Source organism: Trachurus trachurus, assembly GCF_905171665.1.
Source record: "Trachurus trachurus genome assembly, chromosome: 1".
In the NCBI taxonomy this organism is placed as follows: Eukaryota; Metazoa; Chordata; class Actinopteri; order Carangiformes; family Carangidae; genus Trachurus; species Trachurus trachurus.
Genome location: NC_139891.1, coordinates 39,383,405 through 39,408,267, shown reverse-complemented (window position 1 = coordinate 39,408,267; position 24,863 = coordinate 39,383,405). Strand labels below are relative to the sequence as shown.

At 42.9% G+C, this 24,863-nt stretch overlaps 1 protein-coding gene across 1 annotated transcript in view; it reads right to left on the bottom strand.

Moving 5' to 3' along the window:
- Positions 1-19,624, bottom strand: part of ttbk1a (tau tubulin kinase 1a) — a gene marked incomplete at its 3' end in the record, with an annotated part of 40,336 nt that extends 20,712 nt beyond the window's left edge. The window contains exons 1-11 of the mRNA XM_083969969.1: positions 19,502-19,624; positions 17,548-17,695; positions 15,183-15,256; positions 13,830-13,970; positions 10,345-10,449; positions 4,740-4,805; positions 4,138-4,230; positions 3,321-3,446; positions 3,077-3,231; positions 1,396-1,606; positions 693-868 (exon numbers count right to left, since the gene is read on the bottom strand). Of these exons, the coding sequence (XP_083826095.1) occupies positions 693-868; positions 1,396-1,606; positions 3,077-3,231; positions 3,321-3,446; positions 4,138-4,230; positions 4,740-4,805; positions 10,345-10,449; positions 13,830-13,970; positions 15,183-15,256; positions 17,548-17,695; positions 19,502-19,609 (1,403 nt within the window). The 5' untranslated portion in view covers positions 19,610-19,624. The remainder of the gene's footprint in view (positions 1-692; positions 869-1,395; positions 1,607-3,076; positions 3,232-3,320; positions 3,447-4,137; positions 4,231-4,739; positions 4,806-10,344; positions 10,450-13,829; positions 13,971-15,182; positions 15,257-17,547; positions 17,696-19,501) is intronic.
- Between the last annotated feature and the right edge of the window lie 5,239 nt (positions 19,625-24,863).

The following is a 24,863-nucleotide window of genomic DNA, read 5'->3' as shown; positions in this document are numbered from 1 at the left end:
AGAAGACAAAGAGGTTAAAGTCAAACGTTAGTCAACCCAAGTCCAAATTTGGTTTGGAAACCCTTAGAGCAAGTGTAAAGTTTTAGGTCACTGGAGCAAGTTTTGTCAAAAGGAATCTCAAGTCAAGACTCAAGTCGGTTCAGGTGAAATCCAAAGATCAAAAGTCAAAAGTCGTATGTACTTAAATCATGAACTAGTCAAGACACAAGTCTTCTCAGAAAATGAGTCGAATCTTTGGGCTATAACTTACCAAGTCACAAGTTTTGTCAAAAGAGTTTCAAATCAAGACTCAAGCCAGTTTTAAGTTGAATATTAAGTCTCAAGTCAGTTGAGACAAGTCCAAGTCAAGTCGGGTGACAAGTACACAACTTTGAGAACATGCCCAAGTCATTTTAAAGTCCTTCAGCTCAGCCATATCAAGTACTCAAGTCAAGTCCCAAATTCTGTGAGAGAAGTTAAACTCAAGCCAAATCAAGTAACACAAGTCATTGAGTGAAAGTCTGCATCAAGTTTCATCTTAATTAGCAGCATGGAAGTCTTCACTCTCCAAGTTCAAGTCTTTTCTTCCATCTGTACACCTTTATGTCATCAGGAGCCTTGTCGTTGTTGTTCCTTATCTCAACTACAATCTTCCTTCCTCTAATTGACACCTCTGTTTTAAGAAAGCAGTGTTTCCTGTAGGTTAACGTCACCTCTGTCCGTAGGCGTCGGCCCGGCCCTCTGCAGCAGACAGCCGGTCGGATTCGGGGCTGTTGACCCGGCGGTACCGCAGAGACCGACCCTGGCCTGTCGGCGACTCCGGCACTCCGCCTCGAACCGGCGACACCGGACACACCGACCGACCTCCTCCATCCTCCTCCTGAGCCCCCTGAGGGAGAACAAGAAGGAATGTCTTACTGTGCGTTCACACCAAAAGCTTCCAAAGCGTCAAAACGCTGGAAGTTAATTCATTTTCAATGAGAGCCCGGCGACACTGAGCGTCTGAAGCGTCAACAGGCGTCGCCGTGCTTCCAAAGCATCCAAAGCGTCCAAAGCTTCCAAAGCGTCACCAGATGAGAAGTTGAGCCACGGTTAACTTTAGGGTAATTAGCTATGACGCGGTTAAGCGGCAACCGGCGGCAACCTGTCAGAATAGAGAGGTCCGTCGGCTGCCTTTTTTTTCTTTTTTTTGTATTTCGGCTCCCCAATGACCACCGCGATCGAACTTTGATGTCAGTCACGTGACGAGCGGCCAAAGCGGCTGAAAATATTTGCCGTTTTGGAAGCTGTCTTGTCTGACGCCCAGCCTCGAGCGTTTTTGACTCTTTGGAAGCTTTTGGTGTGAACGCACAGTTATGGGTAGATTAAGATTTAAACCAACAGGGTCAGAACCTCCTAAAACTGTTCAGTCCAAACCTTGTTCAGGCTGATCCTGAGTCTGTTGCGATTGAAGTCCGTATCCTCCCAAGCCTCTCCTGTTTCTCCGGCCTGCTGGACACCCGTCTCCCCGGGCGGTCGACTGGGCGGCGCCGGCGGGGCGTTTTCTTGATCGCTGAGATGTTCGTCCTGCAGAACGTCATCGGTGTTCTCCCGCTGAAGATCTCCAGGAACTGGCGTCACGATGGCTCTGTGGACGGGAAACATCAGAGGGTTTCACTTCAGAACAGGCTGAGGATTAACCGAGTGTACCAGAGAATAAGGACACAGAAGGAGATTAGTTGTGTAAATGTCAGAACTGCATCTCATTAAAAAGATGCAACATTTTTTTTTTCGTGTCTTGCCTCACTCCCGAGTCCATGACCAGCAGACCACACCATCCTTTCGACTGTGCGTGCAAATAACAAGGGAGATAGAGCTGTATCGCTGTAATTATCTTAGCTCAAACACTGGAAGTGAATAGGTAGTGTTAGCCTGCCTCCACCTAAAGTCGCTAATTAGCTTAGCTCAAACACTGGAAGTGAATAGGTAGTGTTAGCCTGCCTCCACCTAAAGTCGCTAATTAGCTTAGCTCAAACGCTGGAAGTGTATGGGTAGTGTTAGCCTGCCTCCACCTAAAGTCATCAGAGAAACTCTTCAGCAACTCTAAACGGAAACCGGCGGGCCGATCTTCGTCTCAGAGCTGACAAAACTCTCCGGTAAGGCATCTTGAGCGGTCAAATGCCGGTAACGGGACCAGATCGGTCAAATCGGAGGGTTCAAGCAAAGACGCTTTATTTTGGTTCAAGCTAGCTACATCGAGGGTAGGTTAGCTTCCTATTTCAAAGTAAAAGCACAAATTCTATCGTCATGGTTTTCTGTATGTAAAGGGCAACGGGTGTTTTACTTTGTGAAAGTAACCGGAAGTGCGTTGGTCACAACGGCTAGCTTGAGTAGTGCCGACTTCGTCTTCAAAGTTGTAAACAGCTGGTATTTAGACAAATTAACGACACACTGCTGATCTAAACGGCTACTTTCTCACCTAAACATGTTTGAAATGTGGATAAAGTGATATATTTACAGAGTTTAGAGCTAAAATGAAATCAGCTTCTGACTGCTGATTTTGGCTCAGGTAGGAGGCAGGCTAATACACTTGTGTTTGAGCTAAGCTAATTAGCGACTTTAGGTAGGAGGCAGACTTACACTACCTATACACTTCCAGTGTTTGAGCTAAGCTAATTAGTGACTTTAGGTGGAGGCAGGCTAACACTACCCATACACTTCCAGTGTTTGAGCTAAGCTAATTAGCGACTTTAGATGGAGGCAGGCTAACACTACCTATACACTTCCAGTGTTTGAGCTAAGCTAATTAGTGACTTTAGGTGGAGGCAGGCTAACACTACCTATACACTTCCAGTGTTTGAGCTAAGCTAATTACGGGCGATACGGCTCTATCTCCCTTGTTACTGCACGCACAGTGGAAAGGATGGTGTCTATCTGCTGGTCATGGACTCGGGAGTGAGGCAAGACACGAAAAAAAAAAATGTTGGCGTATCCCTAACCCTTTCTCTACCACCAAGAGTTTGTTCAGTTTGGATTTATAAATGATCAACTCTGAGAACTCCTTCTCCTGTTTGCTTCCGGTTCACGAGGCGTTCAGGGTCTTGGTTCTGGTTCTTACCCCACCATGGCGGCGGTGGGTCTGGTGTTGTGCTGTGGTTGGGTGGAGGCACTGGTTGACAACGTGACATCACTTCCTCCCTTCTCCCAGTCAAAAGGCTCATTCTCGGTGATGATTCGCTCCTTCATGCTGTTCTCAAACACTGACATCAGCAGCTGAAACAACAAGGACAAGATGGAGTCAATGATCTGAAGCCGCAGACGTCCTGCAGACGGACGGATGGACGGACGGACAGGTGTGGTACCTGGTAGTCTGGTTTGGTGTAGTAATCGAGGGCCAGGACGTGGTCCAGGAAGATATTAAACTCTGCAGGCATGTGTTTGAGCAGCATTTTATGGTCATAACGCTCCTTAATCTGACCAACTTGTTCCTGCAAGACAAGAAAACAAACAAAAAAAACAACAGAAAAACACTTTGAGCTGCAGTGAATAAATGAGGATCCATCAAAGTGCTTCAATCTGTGACCATGCTATTAATTTTATCGCAAATGTAACTGGTTTACCAAAGGGCGGGGCATGAATATGTCTCACACAAACAAATAGTAATTAATCTAGTACAATGATTTCCACATGGCAGCAGAAAAACCTGTAATATTGATTCTTTTTAAACAACTTTGGAGCCACATGTGGCATCTACAAAATAATGTACTACTATAACCTACATATGTCTCTGTAGCATTTGTTATCTGTGCACGTTATGTCCATGATTAGTCTTTGTATGTAATAACATGTTTAATACAGTGTATGTTACTGTTATATATTCATATAGTTTAGAAAAACATCATACATAATGTGTAAATTATCCAGGCTTAATAAATGATTTTACTATGAAATTCTTATTGCAAACTGGTCTCATATTGTTTATAACATCAACATTATATAACAGGCAGTGGGATGGATTTATGTTTATGTAATACTGTACATGCAATATCAACAACTACATGTTAAACTATTGCAATTTCTAATGAATACAATTTAAAATAAATATTTATATTTTGTGTGTACATATGTTTCACACATGGAAATTGTATATGAGTACATATATAAGTGAAACTCTCTGACCTTATCTTTGATTTTTCGCCATGGCAACTGTCCGACAGCGAACTCCACCAACATGTAAAACAGTGACCACAGGTCGTCATGGCGACCCATTTCCTGGAGCGGGGGAGAGACACACATGGTTCAACACTGCAAAAACTCAAAATCTTTCCAAGAATATTTGTCTTATTTCTTGTCAAAATGTCTAATTTCTAATCAAAACAAATCTCATTATACTTAAAATAAGACTCATCACCTAAAAATTAACTTGTTTTTAGATCATTTTCACTTGTTTCAAACAAATTTTCACTTGAAATAAGTAGAAAAATCTGCCAGTGAAAGCAAGTTTTTCTCTCTTATTACAAGCACAAAAAACTTGCTTTCACTGGCAGATTTCTCTACTTATTTCAAAATAAAAATTTGTGTGAAACAAGTGAAAATGATCTAAAAACAAGTTCATTTTTAGGTGATGAGTCTTATTTTAAGTACAATTAGATTTGTTTTGACTAGAAATTAGACATTTTGACTAGAAATAAGACAAATATTCTTGGTAAGATATTTGAGTTTTGCAGTGAAATCACTGTAACTTTAAATTGAACAGTTAAGAGGCGATGAGCGACACTCACCTTGTTCTTGTGAGCGTTGACGGAGGCGTAACGAACTGTCCCTCTGAAACCCGCCACCGTCCTCGGCTGAGCAACGAGACAGAGCAAAGTTAGCGAGCGCTCACGTCAACGAGCATCACACAAACAAACGCACCAACACAAACAAACTGCTCCAACCACCCAAGGCTGGGTTTTAATGCTGCGTTCAAGACAACTCGGAAGTCGGAAAAAAACAAGCTCCGAGTTGTAAAAAATGAATTGAACGGCGTCGAACTCGGAAATTACAAGTCGGAAACTCGGGTATCATATCAGAGCTCCGACATCAAAACATGGCAGCCCTCTTCTTAAACGGTTAGAATTTAGACATTTTAATTTATTTGTTGAGGTTTGAATGCATATTTTTGTGTATTATTGCAGTATAACCTATGTGAAATACGTTTATATTAAGCTGTGATTGTTGTATGGTGTGAAATTGTGTTCCTCATATGTGATGGAAATAAGGTATAACTGTTATCAAGGCTGTAACATTATATGTGCACTCATCTGCAGCGTCTCCTCTCCTCCAGAATAAACATAATTTACTGCTGCATTGATTTTTCCTGTTCAGCGATGAGCCACAATACGCCAAACTTCCTTCAGGTATCCATGTGTTTTTTTTTTCTCCCGAGTTCCTGCAGCGTGAACGCAATTATGTCGGAAGTCGGAGATTTTCGAGTTGGGATTTCCGACCTCTGAGTTGTTTTGAACGCAGCATTAATCTACATCCTGTTCATCGCTACATGTCGTTCTGCTGCTCAACAACTTGAATGAAACGGCAGCAGAGGGTCACGCTGCGTCCACACAGCCACGAGTCCACACGGTCATGGAGGGGGAAGGGGAGCGGGGTGTGTAGGGGAGGGGTCAGTTAACACGTCACCATGGTGATACCGTTCATCTTCATGTGGCGAACGGGATGCTGTGACATGCCTGGGTTACCATAGCAACTGGGTTAGACGTGCCTTGAATTGAAAAGTGGACATACGGAGGATCCACTGTGTGTAAATTTAGATCCGTCTGCGTGACTCCGTCGGTGAGTCATGACACCACGTCGCTGCAGTCTGCCGCTTTGTTTTCATTTCAATCCTTTATTCAATATTTCATCTTTGAAATAATTAATTTAAAATCTGATAAATCTACTGGACAGGAAGCAGACCGTCTCTACTGTTTCTACTGGAGCCTCAGCTGCTTTCACACTGATGTCACCTCAGTCATACAGGGATAGTTCAACATTTAGTCAAATTGGCCCATTGCAATAATCCCTATAGTCATAGCAGTAGGTTCGTTACCTTTAATTGTCGGTGCAAGCTATTTTTAGAACAGTGGAGCAGAGCCGTGAGCTGCTCAGAGCTACGCTACGGAGGCTCATTATGGGATTTCTTGGTTTCCCTCATCAAACTCATCAAATACACAATCCAACAACTCCACAACGCTCTGGTGGACAAGTTGTGAGCTGCACATTCACCACGCTATGAGATAATAACACAACGTTACCACACAGAGTTGTTTTAGAGGGAAATACAGAGACTGTTGATGAAAAACTGTCCCTGAAGGCAACGAGCATCAGCGGTTTTGCATGAATTTCCCTCTAAAACAACTCTGTGTGGTAACGTTGTGTTATTATCTCATAGCGTGGTGAATGTGCAGCTCACAACTTGTCCACCAGAGCGTTGTGGAGTTGTTGGATTGTGTATTTGATGAGTTTGATGAGGGAAACCAAGAAATCCCATAATGAGCCTCTGTAGCGTAGCTCTGAGCAGCTCACGGCTCTGCTCCACCGTTCTAAAAATAGCTTGCACCGACAATTAAAGGTAACGAACCTACTGCTACGACTATAGGGATTATGGCAATGGGCCAATTTGACTAAATGTTGAACTATCCCTTTAAGGGAAATCTCATCATCGTAGTGTTATTTGAATATTATTAGGACTTTTCTGAGGAATCTGAGTGATTCAGCTCTGAAACACACGAAACTCGTAGGTTTGGACGTGGACGATGGGGACGTGTCTCCAATGTTTGAGTCAACTTGTTTGAATAAGTCGTATTAGATAACTCAGATGTTTCTTCTTGAAATGGAAGTGTTTCTGGGGACACAATAAAGCGAGGGACCGGTCTGGGGCCTTTAGTTGTTTGACAATAAGCTGAGTTTGTTTGGTTTATTAGAATGTCAATATCACATGGACTGTTAGCTTAGCATTACTAGCCTTTAGCCGGCTCCCTCACTTTTATCTCCCTAGAGACATTTCCCTTGAATTTTTGCAGCTCATGTGTTTTCAAACTGAAGAAGTTGTTTTTCTACTTTTCTGACCAGTGCGTTAGTTAGTTAATTAATAAAAATGTGTTGACGATCTGATAAGCATTATCACATTAGCCTCCGACGGCTCAGACGATTTTACGTTTTCTGCTTTGGTGGTCGTGCTGGCGATGCGGCTGTGACCCGTCTGTTGCTATAGAAACCACTCACATCCCTGGGTAACCATGGAGATGATGGAGAAACGGGAGGCATGCACGTCAAAATCATAAGTCCAAAGGAACTGCAAAGAAAAACAAAAAACAAAAAGACACTGAAACGGAAAAAAAGATGAAAATTATAAAACACATTAAACATTGAACATATTTAAAACAAGAAAAACAGAAACAGAACATAAATCATTGATCAAACAAGTGATGACAGGTGATCAATATAGACTGAACATCATGCAAACTCAAACTCAAACTCAAACTCAAACTCAAACTCAAACTCAAACTCAGGGAACGTTAATCCAAGCTAGGATGGATTTTATAAACTCCATAGCTTCTTCTCCCTCTGTCCTTTATTTTCTCTCTGGAGCTCGAGTTACAACCGGTCGGTTTCAGCCAATCAGAAGAGAGAAGGCTCTGCTCCTTTGAGAATAACTTTTGGGCTGAATTTATGGAACAATGTGAACAAATCATAGGAGGTGAAAGACAAATGGACAACAGCTCACTGACAACGAAACATCCTGATTGGTAGGAAATGTCTGACTTTTTAAACTGATCAATTGATTCAAAGATCAATTTCCTTAGTGAAGCTTCAATGACGTTGAAACTTCATAAACTAAACCTGAGCTAAACCTGAATTAAACCTGAATTAAACCTGAACTAAACCTGGGCTAAACCTGACTTAAACCTGGGCCAAACCTGAATTAAACCTGGACTAAACCTGGGCTAAACCTGGGCTAAACATGACTTAAACCTGGGCTAAACCTGTGCCAAACCTGAACTAAACCTGGGCTAAACATGACCTAAACCTGGGCTAAACCTGGGCCAAACCTGAACTAAACCTGGGCTAAACATGACCTAAACCTGGGCTAAACCTGACTTAAACCTGGGCTAAACCTGGGGGGCCAAACCTGACTTAAACCTGGACTAAATGTGACCTAAAAAACAAAAAACAAAAAACAAAGTAAAAAACAAAGCTAAATGTGACCTAAACCTGGACTAAACCTGACTTAAACCTGGGCTAAACCTGGGCTAAACGTGACCTAAACCTGACTTAAACCTGGACTAAACCTGAACTAAAGCTGGACTAAACCTGGACTAAACGTGATTTAAACCTGGGCTAAATCTGATTTAAACCTGAACTAAACCTGACTTAAACCTGAACTAAACCTGGACTAAACCTGACTTAAACCTGGACTAAAGCTGAACTAAACCTGACTTAAACCTGGACTAAAGCTAAACTAAACCTCACTTAAACCTGGACTAAACCTGACTTAAACCTGGACTAAAGCTGAACTAAACCTCACTTAAACCTGGGCTAAACCTGTTTTAAACCTGGGCTAAACCTGGACTAAACCTGTTTTAAACCTGGGCTAAACCTGGACTAAACCTGGGCTAAACCTGATTTAAACCTGGGCTAAACCTGGACTAAACCTGGGCTAAACCTGGACTAAACCTGGACTAAACCTGGACTAAACCTGGGCTAAACCTGGGCTAAACCTGGACTAAACCTGGACTAAACCCGGATGTCGCGGTCGTGTAATGAAGAGACAGAGAGGATGGAGTGAGCAGATGTTGGAGCGGGGAGGAGGGAGTGTTGCTGAGAGAAAGGATGGAGGGATGAGACAGAGGACGAAGCAGCAGGAGGAAGAGTGGGGGAGGGAGAGAAAAAGGGCGATCCGCTCAGATCACTGAAGCTGACTCAGCTGTAGAGAGAGAGAGAGAGAGAGAGAGAGAGAGAGAACAGGCAGAGAGCCTAAGGTCTCTCGCTCACTGACGCATGTAAGAGCATCAAATATTCATCTCACTGCTGCAACAGAAGCAACGCAACACTGCAGAAGGAGAGGAGGAGGAGGAGGAAAAGAGGAGGAGAGGAGAGGAAACAAGAGGAGAGGAAACAAGAGGAGAGGAGAGGAGAGGAAACAAGAGGAGAGGAAAGGAAACAAGAGGAGAGGAGAGGAAACGAGAGGAAACGAGAGGAGAGGAGAGGAGAGGAGAGGAGAGGAGAGGAGAGGAGAGGAGAGGAGAGGAGAGGAGAGGAGAGAAGGAGAAGAGAGGAGGGGAGGAGAGGAGAGGAGAGGAGAGGAAGGTTGGGGAGAGGAGGAGAGGGGAGGGGAGGAGGGGAGGGGAGAGGAGAGGGGGGGGGGAGGAGAGGAGATGAAAGGAGGAGAGGAGAGGACGGGAGAGGAGAGGAGAGGAGAGGAGAGGAGAGGAGAGGAGAGGAGAGGAGAGGAGGGGAGAGGAGGGGAGGGGAGGAGGAGAGGGGGGAGGAGAGGAGAGAAAGGAGAGGAGAGGAGAGGAGAGGAGAGGAGAGGAGAGGAGAGGAGAGGAGAGGAGTCTGACAGTAAATGGAGGCAGCTCACGTACTCACTGGTCTAAAAATAGCTCAGAGTTCAGTCTGATAGAGAGACACAGGAAATGAATGAGAGAGAGAGAGAGAGAGAGAGAGAGAGAGAGAGAGAGAGAGAGAGAGACTGACCAGACCTCGAACTGTTTCAGACTTTTCACAATAAAAGCCTTTTCAGACTTTTCACAATAAAAGCCTTTCAACCTAAAACACTGGATCTTTAAAACTCTGCTCTGTCACGTTTACTGACAATAGCTGATCAATGACGATGATTGATCACCAATCAGTGTGAATTACTGCACAGACAGGAAATGCAGCACACACACACACACACACACACACACACACACACACACACACACACACACACACTACTACTCAGTGTGTGATCTGTTGAACTAATGTGCTGCAATGCAGCAAACACACCCCGTCTCCGTCTCTTTTATCTCTTTACTATTCACTTTGTTATTTTTCCTCTGAAGCAGCTTCAGGAAACTGAACCAGAAACACAACAGAGGACAGTGAAGGTCACAGGGAACATGTGTGTACGGAAGACAATTTAAAACTAGTGAAAGAAATGTGCAAAAAATGAAGAATTGATAATAATTAAAAAAATAACATAAACTTCATTCCCATGGCCTTGAAATGTTACAATGAATTGGATTTAAAAGTCAAAATTACAATTCAGACGAAGCTCTGGAATAAACAAATAAAAAAAACAGTGAGTGAATTCCTGCTCAGCAGCGAAGACGAGGCGACATCGGCGTGGATACAGAGTCTTACCGGTCGGACCTCTCCGGTGGTGTTGGTGTACTGTCGCGCCAAACCAAAGTCCAGCATGTAGCACTTCCTGTAGGTGGAGGGAAGTCGTCCCATCGCGAAGTTGGACTGTTTGGACAGAAACAACAGGAACACATGAGCAAAACGTCATGAACACGTCATATTCTATTCTACTGTAGAGTGCTGCAGCAGCCTGTGCTCCAGTTACCCAGTGTCCTGGACGGAGACTCTGGTGGGAACTCAGAGTCCTCAGGGAGGTTTTTACAGGTTTTTAATTGATGTTTAAGTCGTCGGTTTGTGGCAGAAACTGTGGAGTAATTAACTCCATGATGAGTTCTGTGTGAACGATAACGTTCAAACTGACCACTGTGTGAAAAATCTCAGAAAAACTTCAACAGAACTTTGGTGCAAATTTGGACTTGCAGCTTTGGAGTAATTGTGATGGTTTAATAAATTGCTTGACTTGTTACGAGGGAGAATGGAGGCTCTCTGCCTTCCATGTGTGTGTCACTTAGTGTGTCTCTTGGCTGAAAATCAACCTTGCAAGATCAGTGACGCCACCCCGGTGTCCCAGCTCTCATCTCTGAACACGCCCCGTAACCCTTAAAGGGACAACGAGGAGTTTTGGAAAAGTGAAGTGTTTTCTCACTACATCTATGAGCCTCCGCACCGTGAAATTCTTTGACCGACGCAAGACAGACTCATGTTTTCACTCATCAAGAATTAAAGTCAGAGGTTGGAAGACGATCACATACCGTCGTAGTTCCCACCATAAACGGAGATTCGGCGGCGTTATTCTCATGACTCGCCACGAAACCGAAAGTAAAGAAACGCTGGTCGGCTCGCCCAGCATTTCCACCACCACTAATAATAACAAAATAACCATAGAGACAAAACCATAGATTTATCTAAAATGGACCATTAACAAGTGGTAACGTAGATTCATCCACATTAACTTGAGACTTTTTTATAACCAAATAGAAACTCCTCGTTGTCCCTTTAAAGAGCAACTAAGCAGGATTTCTACCATGGCTATGCTACATTTTTACCTTCATTAAAAAGTTCCTGAGTAATTGTGATCGTTAACTACATGACTTGTGACTTGTTACGAGTGACAACAGAGGCTCTCTGTCTTCACCTGGCGTCTCACGGCTGAAAACCAACCATGTAACATCAGTGTAGTTACTCAGCCGCTGCCCCGGTGTCCCAGCTCTCGTCTCTGCACCGCGACACAAACGCGCTCCGTAACCCGTAATCTTTTGTTCATGACGGTTAAGACTACACAAACACACACGCCGTAACATTGTTTATGTTATGTAACGTTATCCACCGCTCCATTTATTGATTTTTCGCCAGCTTCGTTGTAAACAAATGCACATGGAGGAGAGGAGCGTAACCAAAACAGCTGAAAAGCGAGCAGACTTGCATAGTTCCCCTTTAATCTCTTGTTTATGACAGATTAAACTACACAAATATACACTTTCTAACATGATATATGATAAATAACATTACTGCTCCATGAATTGATTTCTCGCTGGCTTTGTTGTAAATAAATGCACATGGAGGAGAGGAGGGTTAGCGACACAGAGGAAAAGCAACTAGACTTGCATAGTTCCTCTTCATAGATTAATTGATTAGATTTTAGTGACTAAATTTCAAAGGTCAAGGTCGTACTAGTGACCTCACAACATCTGGTCAACATCTTTATATTTGGTGCAAACATGGACTTGGACTTCAGAATGAATGGATTAGATTTCAGTGGCGAAAGCGACAACTACACACTACACTGGTTTGTATCACTTGTTCTCATGAATCCGTCACTGAAATGAATGAGAGTTTTTCACTGCTGTTGAAATGGTTGAAATCAAGTCCAGTTAGAGCAGAAAGACAAACTGAACATAGATGCACTGGGTTGTTTGATCTTCTACGTTTCATTTTTGATTTTAATGCACCACATTAAATATTTACTTCACAGTTGTTGTGTTTCTCATCAGAAAACAAGCAGCAGCTGTGAAGTGAAACTCTTCACCCTCAGCAACACTTCAGGGTTGATGAGAAACTGATGAAACTGATGAAACAATGGCGCCGACATCGTTAAAAAAACATTTAAATCTTTAGGTTGTTTTCTCCCTCAGGTCGACGCACACACATCACACAACTGAATCATTTAAATCACAGTAACAGCAGCAGAGAAGTAAACAAACTGTAAACGAGTACATGTTGGACTCCTGCAGCAACGAATAATCCAGCACTAAACCAGTCTTATTTCACAGAATCCTATTTATAGCACAGAGCAGGAAACCCACTCGTTCTGCTGGGTTCATCAGCAGCACATTCAGACTTCCCACCTCCCCACCCGGCCTCCCACTGTGCCACCGCGTCACCAAGATACCGAGGCGCTCGGTGAAAATCACCTCAGTGCGTCAACGGCAACGCCTTTCAGTTTTCACAGATTCAAGGTGACTTCATCTACGGCTGAAAAAAAACTCAACATGAGAGGAATAGATGAAAAGGGCAGAAACATCTGCAGCTCAAGGTCTGAATGAAGACACAGGAGCAAATATCTCCTTATTAAATCATCTCAATGGTTTGATGGACACAAGACCGTTAGGACAAATGAGACTTGAGGAAGAAAAGTCTTGGACACGGGACCTTCAGTAGAAACGAGACCTTGAGAAGAAACTAGAGATTCAGGACAAGCGAAACTTCCAGGACAAATGAGACCTTCAAGACACAAGAGCTTCTGGACACAAGAGCTTCTGGACAAATGAGACCTTTAGGACACAAGATCTTCTGGACAAATGAGACCTTCAAGATACAAGACCCTCAGGACAAATGAGACCTTCAAGATACAAGACCCTCAGGACAAACAAGACCTTCAGGACAAATGTGACCTTCAAGACACAAGACCTTCAGGACAAATGTGACCTTCAAGATACAAGACCCTCAGGACAAATGAGACCTTCAAGATACAAGACCCTCAGGACAAATGAGACCTTCAAGATACAAGACCCTCAGGACAAACAAGACCTTCAGGACAAATGTGACCTTCAAGACACAAGACCCTCAGGACAAATGTGACCTTCAAGACAAACAAGACCTTCAGGACACAAGACCTTCAAGACATAAGACCTTCGGGACACCGAGACTCTGAGCTGAACCTCTGTCAGCTGTGATTTGATCTGATGAAACCTGAACCAGTCAGATGTGATGTTCATGAACTGGATTAGATGAAAATCCACCGTCAGTGGGATTTGGGTCCTCGCTCGTCCTGATGCTCCTCACTGCTCTGTGTCTTTGTCCTGCAGCTTTTGTTCCACTTCAGCTCATTAATATGCAAATCTACTCATCCCCAGAAATCCTCTTAACTTCGACATGTCCACACTCTTTCTGCTCTGTCGCTCACACATTCTCATGTTTTGTCTGTTTCCTTTGTAGAAAAAAAAACAGAAACAGTTTTAAATTCTCCCTGTTCATGGTGCTCGTACCGGTTTGATGTCGCGGTGCAGGAAGCCCACGGAGTGGATCGCCTCGATGGACTCCAGGATCTGCTTCCCGAGCCGCAGCGTGGTGCTCATGGTGAAGGTCCCTCTGGGCTGACTCCTCCGCAGGTCGGCCAGGTTGCGACCCTGCAGCGACAACAAGGGAGAAACATTGCTCAGATACAGAGCACACTACAGACGAGTGCAGCTGTCACCATGGTAACGCATCTCTGTACAAAACATTTTGAATTTAAATCCCATATAGAGCCTGTTATAATTCTGCGTTTTTGTGCATTTCATAAGAAAATAACAAATAACAGGGAAAAAATATTCAAATTTAAATTCCTGATTTACAGCAATAGAGGGTATGCACGCGACGTCACGGTAGGCTACTTGGAAGTCGCTGTGGAACGTCCACTGAGCGGCAAAAAACAACGCAAGTAACGAAGCGATTTTCTCCGAGCCCATACAAGTCTGACATGTCTAGCTTCTAGCATGTAGAGCAGCATGACCTAACAGAGCTGCTAAAAATCTTGAGGATACGTCTCACTTTGACCGAGTTACATTCAAGAACCTGTTCTCAATGACGGAAAGTAAATTCACTGGAGCTGTAATCTTTTCTTCGATCGATCAGCTGTGTTTACAGTTTCAGGTGTCATAGTTATGATGGTTAGACAGATAAATTAGTCCTCTAACACATCCTACAGTTTGACTTGTTAGAGATTTTCAGAATAAAAGCAGCTAGTGTTTAAGTGTCGGGAGTCACGGTCAGGACGACAGTTTCAGCTGTAATCTCATCCCTCTGCACAATAACACTGAGCTTGTCTGTCACTCTGCAGGTACCGCGGTCACACTGTGTGTTACTATGGTTACAGGATTGTCAGTATGTGTTACCATGGTTACAGGATTGTCAGTGTCCGTGGAGCAGACGGTTTTGTGGAGCTGGTTGTCGACTCCTTTTGACATCAATTTGTTTTGATCTAAGATATTTTATCCAGGTTATGAGTCCACCGCTATCCGCCAGCACGTTGAGGGAGGTTTGTTTTGCCACTCAGTCCGAACCGAAGGGGCGTCGCCGAGGGCAACGTGACGTAAACGCATACCCTCTATAGTATGTGACATCACTGATTTTCTAGAGTTATCAATAGTTACATGTTTTATTTAAGATGACAATTAAACAATATCAATTAAGAGCTGCTACGATTTGTTTGTCCTACGACTGTGGACAGTAAAGGAGAAAATGTTGAAGCCCCGCCCACATGTCAAGTCAACAACTACAACCCCCATGAGTCTTTGCTGCAGTGCTGCAGTGTTACCCTTCACAATAAAAGCCTTGAGTCCATAGCGGCCATCACTCACCTGGAGCTGCATGACCACATAGTTGAATTTGTCGTTTCTCCCGCAGCCAATAAACTTACAGACGTGGTTTTTACCTGGAAAAGAGCGAGGAGAAGAGTCAGTGAAGGCAACTTGTCTTTTCTCAGTCAGTCAGTGTCAAGTTTCCACCTTCAGACTGAACTCATTACATTAAAGGACAATTCCGGGCAAATTCAACTCGGGGGTGTACGTTCCTAACATTTTAGGTCTAAAAGAAGGAATCTGAAGATTTTCAGTTTAATTGCTCCTGTTTTGCGATAGTTGTGTCTGTCCCTGCGTGTTCCATCCCTCAAAGCCACAGACAGCGTCAGATGGAGACTCAAACATGCACCCAGAAGTTTATTTACTTCAACAAGCCGACATGTTTGTAAAACTAGATCTAATTCAAAGTTTTGCGTGACACCCAAGTTGATGCTCGGTGTGTTCAGGTGCAGTCGGAAGCTCCCGTTTGTGTCATAAACACAGGAATATCAACTCTTGACTTGATTCAAGTGTACATTTCTTTCCAGACAGCGTCAGGTGGCTACTCAAACATGCGACAAGAAGTTTTTTTTACTTGAAGCAAGTCAAGAGTTGATATTCCTGTGTTTATGACACAAACGGGAGCTTCCAACTGCACCTGAACACACCGAGCGTCAACTTGGGTCTCGACTCCGCCAGACTTTGAATTAGATCTAGTTTTACAAACATGTCGGCTTGTTGAAGTAAATAAACTTCTGGCTGCATGTTTGAGTCTCCATCTGACGCTGTCTGTGGCTTTGAGGGATGGAAACAACCTAAGCAGCAGAACTTCAATCCGCTCCCATTCATTGCTGCCGTGGCGATGCGGGGACAGACACAACTACCGCAAAACAGTTGACATTAAACTGAAAATCTTCAGATTCCTTCTTTTAGACCTAAAATGTTAGGAACATACAGCCCCGAGTTGAATTCGCCTGGAATTGTCCTTTAAGAAACGGGCTAATGTTTGTAAAGCTTGTTTAAAAGCTTTAAATAGCTTTAAACCTGGACCTGGACCAAACTCTCCATTTCAGCTGAACCAGTTTATGTCGTTAACATTTTATTTATGTTCCAGCTGAGTGTTTTTCTACAGTGCATCATGTTGGTGAGTGACTGCTGGACCGGAGCTGATGGCGCTCGTCAGCTGGAAACTCGATGCTGCTGTGACTCAGCTGCTCTGATTAGTAATGAACTGACCAATCACGTGCTGCTGTGACACACACACATGAAACACAATCTCTGCTTTAGATCAACTGTGACATAACAAAGTTACACAACCGCAACCGTCGTCATCATCGTTTATCTCAAGCATTAAATTCAATATGTGAAAGAGCTGCTGTTCATTTTTACCGTCCTGACCTTGAACGACCCCTAATTATGCGTTCAAGTTCCATGAAGGTAGATGTTTGTGTTAAAGCTCCATACAGTATAAAAGTAGATGTTTTTATTAAAACTCCTTAAGAATAAAGGTAGATGTTTGTGTTAACGCTCCTTCAAAATAAAGGTAGATGTTTGTGTTAAAGCTCCATACAGTATAAAGGTAGATGTTTGTGTTAAAGCTCCTTCAAAATAAAGGTAGATGTTTGTGTTAAAGCTCCTTCAAAATAAAGGTAGATGTTTGTGTTAAAGCTCCATACAGTATAAAGGTAGATGTTTGTATTAAAGCTCCATACAGTATAAAGGTAGATGTTTGTATTAAAGCTCCATACAGTATAAAGGTAGATGTTTGTGTTAAAGCTCCTTCAAAATAAAGGTAGATGTTTGTGTTAAAGCTCCTTCAAAATAAAGGTAGATGTTTGTGTTAAAGCTCCATACAGTATAAAGGTAGATGTTTGTATTAAAGCTCCATACAGTATAAAGGTAGATGTTTGTATTAAAGCTCCATACAGTATAAAGGTAGATGTTTGTGTTAAAGCTCCATACAGTATAAAGGTAGATGTTTGTATTAAAGCTCCATACAGTATAAAGGTAGATGTTTGTGTTAAAGCTCCATACAGTATAAAGGTAGATGTCCATGTGTAGTGTGATTATAAAGCAGCTCTAGGTTCTATATTAATACTGTGAAAGCCTCAGTCCACAGAGAAATGCACACAGCCTATATTCAGAAACTGAGCCTTAAAACCAGCTGTCACTTTGTGATGTCACAACTAAGCCCCGCCCCCTCACCACCTGGACCCACCATCCAACAACAACGTGCAGGATTTGGTTATGGAGTTTTTATCCCTGAATTTACCAGAATTCTTTTAACTTGTACAAATAAATAAATCAAACAATTAGCTAATTAATAAGAAAAAAGATGAAACTAGATTTAAGGATCTAGTCGAGGTTTCCGTGTGGATGTTCTCACCCTGCAGCTTCTTCAGCACCGCCACCTCCATCTTCAGCACCTGTTTGGGCTGCTGGGCCGACTCCACCTTCAGCGCCACGTTCTCCCGCGTCAGCAGGTCCAAGGCCTCGTAGATCTCCCCGAAGCCGCCTCCACCGATCTTCTTCAGCTGAGGGAGGAGCACAGGAGAGAGCCATGGTCAGTTTGGTCTGTTAATGTCAGAGCTGCTTTAAAGGGATAGTTCACCCAAGATTGAAATTTTCTCAATTATCTCCTCCATCATTATCTCCTCCCCCTCATGTGGACTAAGGGCTGGGAGAAGTTTCAGAGTCCTCCTTCTCTGAGTTACAGGGGGTCTCGGCGTAGCAGTGCATGTCCATATAACGGTTGCAAATGGATACCAACTGTCATCGTAACAAAAAGACACACCAAAAAACATCCAAATACCTCCATGCTGCTTGTATGTAATGTCCGTCTTGTATCAAAGCCCCGAAATGCGAAATTGTCCCGAAAAAAAATGAAATAAGTCTATATTTCAAGCTTGTTTGTAGCGGAAGCTTCTCTTCCTGGTTCGTCCAAATTTGATGAACCAGGAAGAGGAGCTTCGAGAAGCTTCCGCTACAAAACAAGCTTGAAATATAGACTTATTTCTCATGTTGGGGCTTCAATACAAGACGGACATTACATACGAGCAGCATGGAGGTGTTTGGATGTTTTTTGGTGTGTCTTTTTGTTACGAAGACAGTTGGTATCCATTTGCAACCATTATATGGACATGCACTGCTACGCCGAGACCCCCTGTAACTCAGAGAAGCCACGGAGGACTCTGAAACTTCTCCCAGCCCTTAGTGCACATGAGGGGGAGTAGATAATGAATTTCACATTGACATTTCAATTTTGGGTGAACTATCCCTTTAAGATGGAGCCACAAGAGCCCCGCCAAAATAAAAGATCACCATCGATACAACAGAAAATTAGAGATTGAAAAGCTGCCTTTTTGGCCCAATATCCTCCAACTTGTTCCTGTTTTTGTCTTTTCTTTATACATTTATTTATCTGTGTGTGTGTGTGTGTGTGTGTGTGTGTGTGTGTGTGTGTGTGTGTGTGTGTGTGTGTGTGTGTGTGTGTGTGTGTGTGTGTGTGTGTGTGTGTGTGTGTGTGTGTTGGACTTCAGTTCCGTGAAAACAGTAAATTGATCACTGAAGTGCAAACAGCCTGCAGGCTCCACGCTGCGATCTGATTGGCTGAGACAGGAGCTGTGTTATGTAAGAAACCAGAGGAAACTCAAAGAACCACAGCCATGTTTTTTTTTCTTTTTTTTTTCATGCATTAGCCATTTAACTACTGGTCACATGGACTTCACTAATTCAGTCTGAGTCATTTTTTATTTTTTATTATTAAAGAAAAAAAATCAATGTTTTGATGTTTCAGTCAAAAACACTGAACGTCTATTAGCACCGATTGTTGAAATCATAATTAATATAAAAGGAAATGGCACGACATAAAATTACAATTTTAGGGAATTTTGAAGAATTTATTAAAGGGACAATGAGGAGTTTGTATTTGGTTATAAAAAGTCTCATATTAATGTGGATGAATCTACGTTACCACTTGTTAATGGTCCATTTTAGATAAATCTATGGTTTTGTCTCTATGGTTATTTTGTTATTATTAGTGGTGGTGGAAATGCTGGGCGAGCCGACCAGCGTTTCTTTACTTTCGATTTCGTGGCGAGTCATGAGAATAACGCCGCCGAATCTCCGTTTATAGTGGGAACTACGACGGTATGTGATCGTCTTCCAACCTCTGACTTTAATTCTTGATGAATGAAAACATGAGTCTGTCTTGCGCCGGTCAAAGAATTTCACGGTGCGGAGGCTCATAAATGTAGTGTGGAAACACTTCGCTTTTCCAAAACTCCTCGTTGTCCCTTTAAAGTCAAGGCTCTTAAAGCTCCACAGTCTTCCTGACTCACCACTTTCCATCGGTCTTTGACCATGCAGTTTGGCGGCAGGATGTCGGCCTGCTCGGACGTCCCGTTCATGTTGGCGTTGTCCTGGAGGCTGGGCACTAGGCACTGCATCTGCCAGCCAGACAGAACACGAGCAGCTCCCAGCTTAAAAGAGCCATTTATCTGTGAGGAGAGGGGGAGGAAGGAAGGAAGGGGGGAGGAGAGGAGGAGAGGAGGAGAGGAAGGAAGGAAGGAAGGAAGGGGGAGAGCAGGGCAGAGAAATTAGAGATTTTAACGCGGGTCGTCTCGGTGCCGGGAGGCTCCGGAGCTGAGCCAATCACAGCAGTCCAGTATAATAATAATAACAACAGGCACTACAGATGGCTGGCGGCCATTAGAAGCCATTCTTCAGCTGGATCAGGCTACAGGCCGGTGAGGGTGGGGGGAGGGGGGGCGGGGGTCAGGGTTGGGGTGTGTGATGGTATTTGCAGTAACTTGAGCAAATATCATGTCTGCAGAGGAAGCAGTCGGACGCTCTGCGCTGCTCGTCCCGACTGCAGCAGCCGCCCGCAGGTTCGATTGCCGCGTGACGGCCGTCGACCCGACCGAATCGTCAGAGATCAGAACAGGCCGGTTTTCAGTTTTCAAGTCAATCGTCTGAACTAACAACCAACCATCAGCAGCAGCAGCAGCAGCAGCATGGCACAGAGGCTCGTCCTTCTGAACTAGACGACGCTGCTCTGAGTCCATTAGAAACCTCGGCTCTTTTCACAGTAAAGGAACAGTCTGACATTCATGAGAAAACAGACTTCACGTTTTTCTTGCTGAGAGTCAGAAGTTCAGATAGACACCACTCTCATATCTGCAAATATGATGCTACAGCTAGCCGGTTAGCTTAGCTTAGCTTAGCATAGCATAAAGACTGGAAACAGATGAAAACAACTTAGCCTCGTAAACCAGCCTCTCCCGGATATGCATTATTTCATTTCTGAGGGAGAGTCCGGCCTAATTCCCCCTGTAAGCGTTTGGGAGCTGGGCGGGAGCTGAGCGGGAGTAGTAGCGTTAACAGACAACCCCATTCAGCCAATCAGCAAGTTGGTGTATCAAACTTTTGCCGAATCCAGTTGGAAGAACAGCGAAAACGTCTTTTCCTTCAGGAAACTCAACAAGCGCCGACTCTTGCTCTTGTCTAACTGCTGTAACAGATGGTATTTCAGTAAGAACTTCCCTTGTTGCTGTTTCTAGGCTGCTACTGCTAGATCGCTCCACCGTGGTGAGAGGCCCATTCCCCTTGCAAGCGTTTGGCCTGAAACCCTCAGAAGGCCGAGCCAATGAGCGTCGCCGCTCAGATTTCTGTGATTGACACAGCACGTTGGCCAATCAGGGACCGACTGGTGCAAAGCCCCGTCACTACACTGCGCGACTCTCACCACAGCGGAGCTACGTATCTAGCAGTAGCAGCCTAGAAACAGCAACAAGGGAAGTTCTTACTACATCCATTACAGCAATTAAACAAGAGCAAGAGTCGGCGCTTGTTGAGTTTCTTGAAGGAAGACGAGGACGAAGTTTTCGCTGTTCTTCCAACTGGATTCGGCAAAAGTTTGATCTACCAACTTGCTGATTGGCTGAATGCAGTTGTCTGTCAACGCTACTACTCCCGCCCAGCTCCCGCCCACCCCAAACGCTTACAGGAGGAATGAGGCCAGACTCTCTGAGAAATGAAATGAAATGCATTTCCAGGAGAGGCTGGTTTACGAGGCTAAAAACAACTAGCCTGAAATGAAGAATTTCCGTTCTCAGTCTTTATGCTAAGCTAAGATAAGATAACCGGCTGCTAGCAGTACGCTACATATGACACACCTTGACAGTGGTACGAATCTGAACATCTAGAGCCAGAAAAAGAACAAGCTTATTTCACAAAATGTTAAACCATTCCTTTAAAAATGCAGTTCAGAGGAAAAAAGAAAAAAAAAAGATTAATACTGATAAGGGCTGAAGAACTGAACCTCAATACTTTGGGCTGAAAGAAAACAAATGCTGAAATCTGCGGTTAAATCTGTGTTCATTTACTTAGATTGAGTTCTGAATAATTTATCAGAACGGGTACTGTATGGTTGAACAAAGAGGAAAAATATCTGTTATCTTGGATCAACACAAGTATTGAACGTGTTCTGACTCCAAGCCCTTATAATAAAAGCAAAACATTAGTACTTGACAAATAACTCGTCTTGTTATTGAGGTGCAAAAGGGCTTGTTTAGTCACAGAAGCTCAATGTGTGTGGTTTACGTAGGAATTATGGGTAATCTGGCCTGGCAGGCAGCGCATGCTCCCACACTCAATGAGTTTACACCGTTTATATTTTCATTGAGGTTTCTGGTGCTGAACATAAACTTTTGTCTGGATTGTGGAGTTGGTCAAACATCTGGAGGGGGGGGGGGGAGCTCTGCCTGCAGGACGACTTCAGGGGAAAGAAAAGTCCCAGTGTTTTTTGTTTTTTTTGTTGTTTTTTTAGTTTTTTTTTTATGTGGTTAAATCTTTGGTGTTATTTGAACGAAAGTTGAATATTTTATTCCGAAATTTGTATATTTGTTCAAATTCTTAAGGTCACGGTGAAAACTGTCCAAACTTCTGCAAATAATGTGGGCATTGGATGGATTTGGGTTAGTGTTTGCATTGACTAATAAACAAATAGAATATTGATTTAAATAATAAACCAGTGAAGATCCAAAATTACAATATTAAAAAAAGAAAGAAAAAATAAATCAATAAAATCTACATAACAGGAAATTATGAAGTTTCACAATTTCCTGTAATTTCTTTTAATGAGTTAATGAACAAAATGTACCTATAAAAAAATATTAAAATTCCAAATTTGATAAAACATAAGAAATTTAAAGAAACAAGATTATAAAATGATGATGATTAATCAATTTCTATTACAAACGTTGTCATTTGTTTAATTTATGCAAAGAATCAAAACAATAAACCAAAAACTAATAATTAATAATTTATATAAATTGAGATTATGCATTCAATATGAAAATCTTATAATTTGTTTGCTTTTGACCTGTGCAAATAATAAATATATAGAAAGAAATGAAATTTAAAAATAAAAAGGAAATTTTAAATTGGAAAAATTCTAAAAAAAAAAAAGAAAAAAAAAAGTAATAACTAAAATTAGTATCGAGTAATACGCATGGCTGTTTAAAGGACAATTCCAGGCGAATTCAACTCTGGGCTGTATGTTCCTAACATTTTAGGTCTAACAGAAGGAATCTGAAGGTTTTCAGTTTAATGTCTCCTGTTTTGCGGTAGTTGTGTCTGTCCCCGCGTCGCCACGGCAGCGATGAATGGGAGCGGATTGAAGTTCTGCTGCTTAGGCTGTTTCCATCCCTCAAAGCCACAGACAGCGTCAGATGGAGACTCAAACATGCACCAGAAGTTTATTTACTTCAACAAGCCGACATGTTTGTAAAACTAGATCTAATTCAAAGTCTGGCGGAGTCGAGACCCAAGTTGACGCTCGGTGTGTTCAGGTGCAGTGGGAAGCTCCCGTTTGTGTCATAAACACAGGAATATCAACTCTGGACTTGATTCAAGTGTACATTTCTTTCCACAGACAGCGTCAGGTGGCTACTCAAACATGCGCCGAGAAGTTTTTTTTACTTCAAGCAAGTCCAGAGTTGATATTCCTGTGTTTATGACACAAACGGGAGCTTCCCACTGCACCTGAACACACCGAGCGTCAACTTGGGTCTCGCGCGAGACTCAAGACTCCGGGAGACTTTGAATTAGATCTAGTTTTACAAACATGTCGGCTTGTTGAAGTAAATAAACTTCTGGGTGCATGTTTGAGTCTCCATCTGACGCTGTCTGAGGCTTTGAGGGATGGAAACAGCCTAAGCAGCAGAACTTCAATCCGCTCCCATTCATCGCTGCCGTGGCGATGCGGGGACAGACACAACTACCGCAAAACAGGAGAGATTAAACTGAAAACCTTCAGATTCCTTCTGTTAGACCTAAAATGATAGACACATAAACCCCCGAGTTGAATTCGCCTGGAATTGTCCTTTAACACAGAGAGTGGGTTAGTAGTTGGGTTTTAGTGGTTTCCCTGTTCCAGACTCAGACTCTGAGCATCATCACACCCTGACGCTCTGGTTTTCTCTCTCTCTCTCTGAGTCGGCCGGAGCAACATGACAACATGTCTGCCATCATGAATGGTTCTCAGTTCTCAGTGGATTCGTGGGGGGGAAAACTTTTGAAGTTCAAAGTGATGCATGTCAGTCCCCAAACCATGCTGTTGTTGTGCATGCAATGCCACGGGCCGTCATCGGTGCATGCAGAGCTCAGGCCGACTGCAGATACAATGGAGAGTGTGAATCCGTCCGCTGCGTTTCCAGTCAGACCAGCTCCGACAGAGGACTGGACGGACTGGGAGAGGAGGAGAGGAGGAGAGGAGGAGAGGAGGAGGAGGAGGGGAGGAGGAGGCTTCTCTGCACCTGCAGTGATACAGCTCTGTGAAACACCAGCATCATCATCATCACCAACATCATCATCAGCAGCAGCATCATCAGCATCGGGAGCCGCTGTAACACTGGAGATGTAGTGAAACCTGCTGCTGAGCCGCCGCTCGCTGCAGCGGGCCGAGCCACAGAGTGTCCCTGAACGCACCGCGACAGTCCTACACAACAACAACACAACCGGCCAATCACGGCTGCTGCTATCCAACAGGTGCAGTATAATAGAGTTAATACTAATCAGTGTTGATGGTATGATAATACTCGTTTTCCTCTCTGTGTGCATCATTCTCTCTCTCCATATTATTTGCTTCTTTAAATACATTATTGAAACTGATGTAACATAATAATAAAGGATTGTAAACTATATAAAAACTATATTTGTGTTTGCTTGATTTTGAAATGTGCAAATAAATAATCGTATTGATCATTAATGAAAGAAATAGAAAATAAAAGAATAATTGCTATAAAACAAAATTACACAATTATTACAACAAACGTTTGTGTAATGTTTGAATTTGAACTTATGTAAAAATGCATTAAGTCATAAATTAATAAAGAATAATAATCAAAACATATATTTTCTAAAATTTAAAACCAAGTACAGATTTGAAACTTGGGAAAAATAACAAAAAACAATATCAATTTTCATAACAATTATAATTATGAGAATAATAAACATGTTGTTGCTGCTGCTTAGTTTAGTTACACTTCATGTAGTTTTTATACTCAGTATTGTAAAATGCACTATAATATCACATAGTATTACATAGTATATTATAATCATTATATTATGTTTCATACAATGTATCACACCCTGAATTGTAATATTTTATATCCTTATCCTGTTACGCTAAATCCTGTT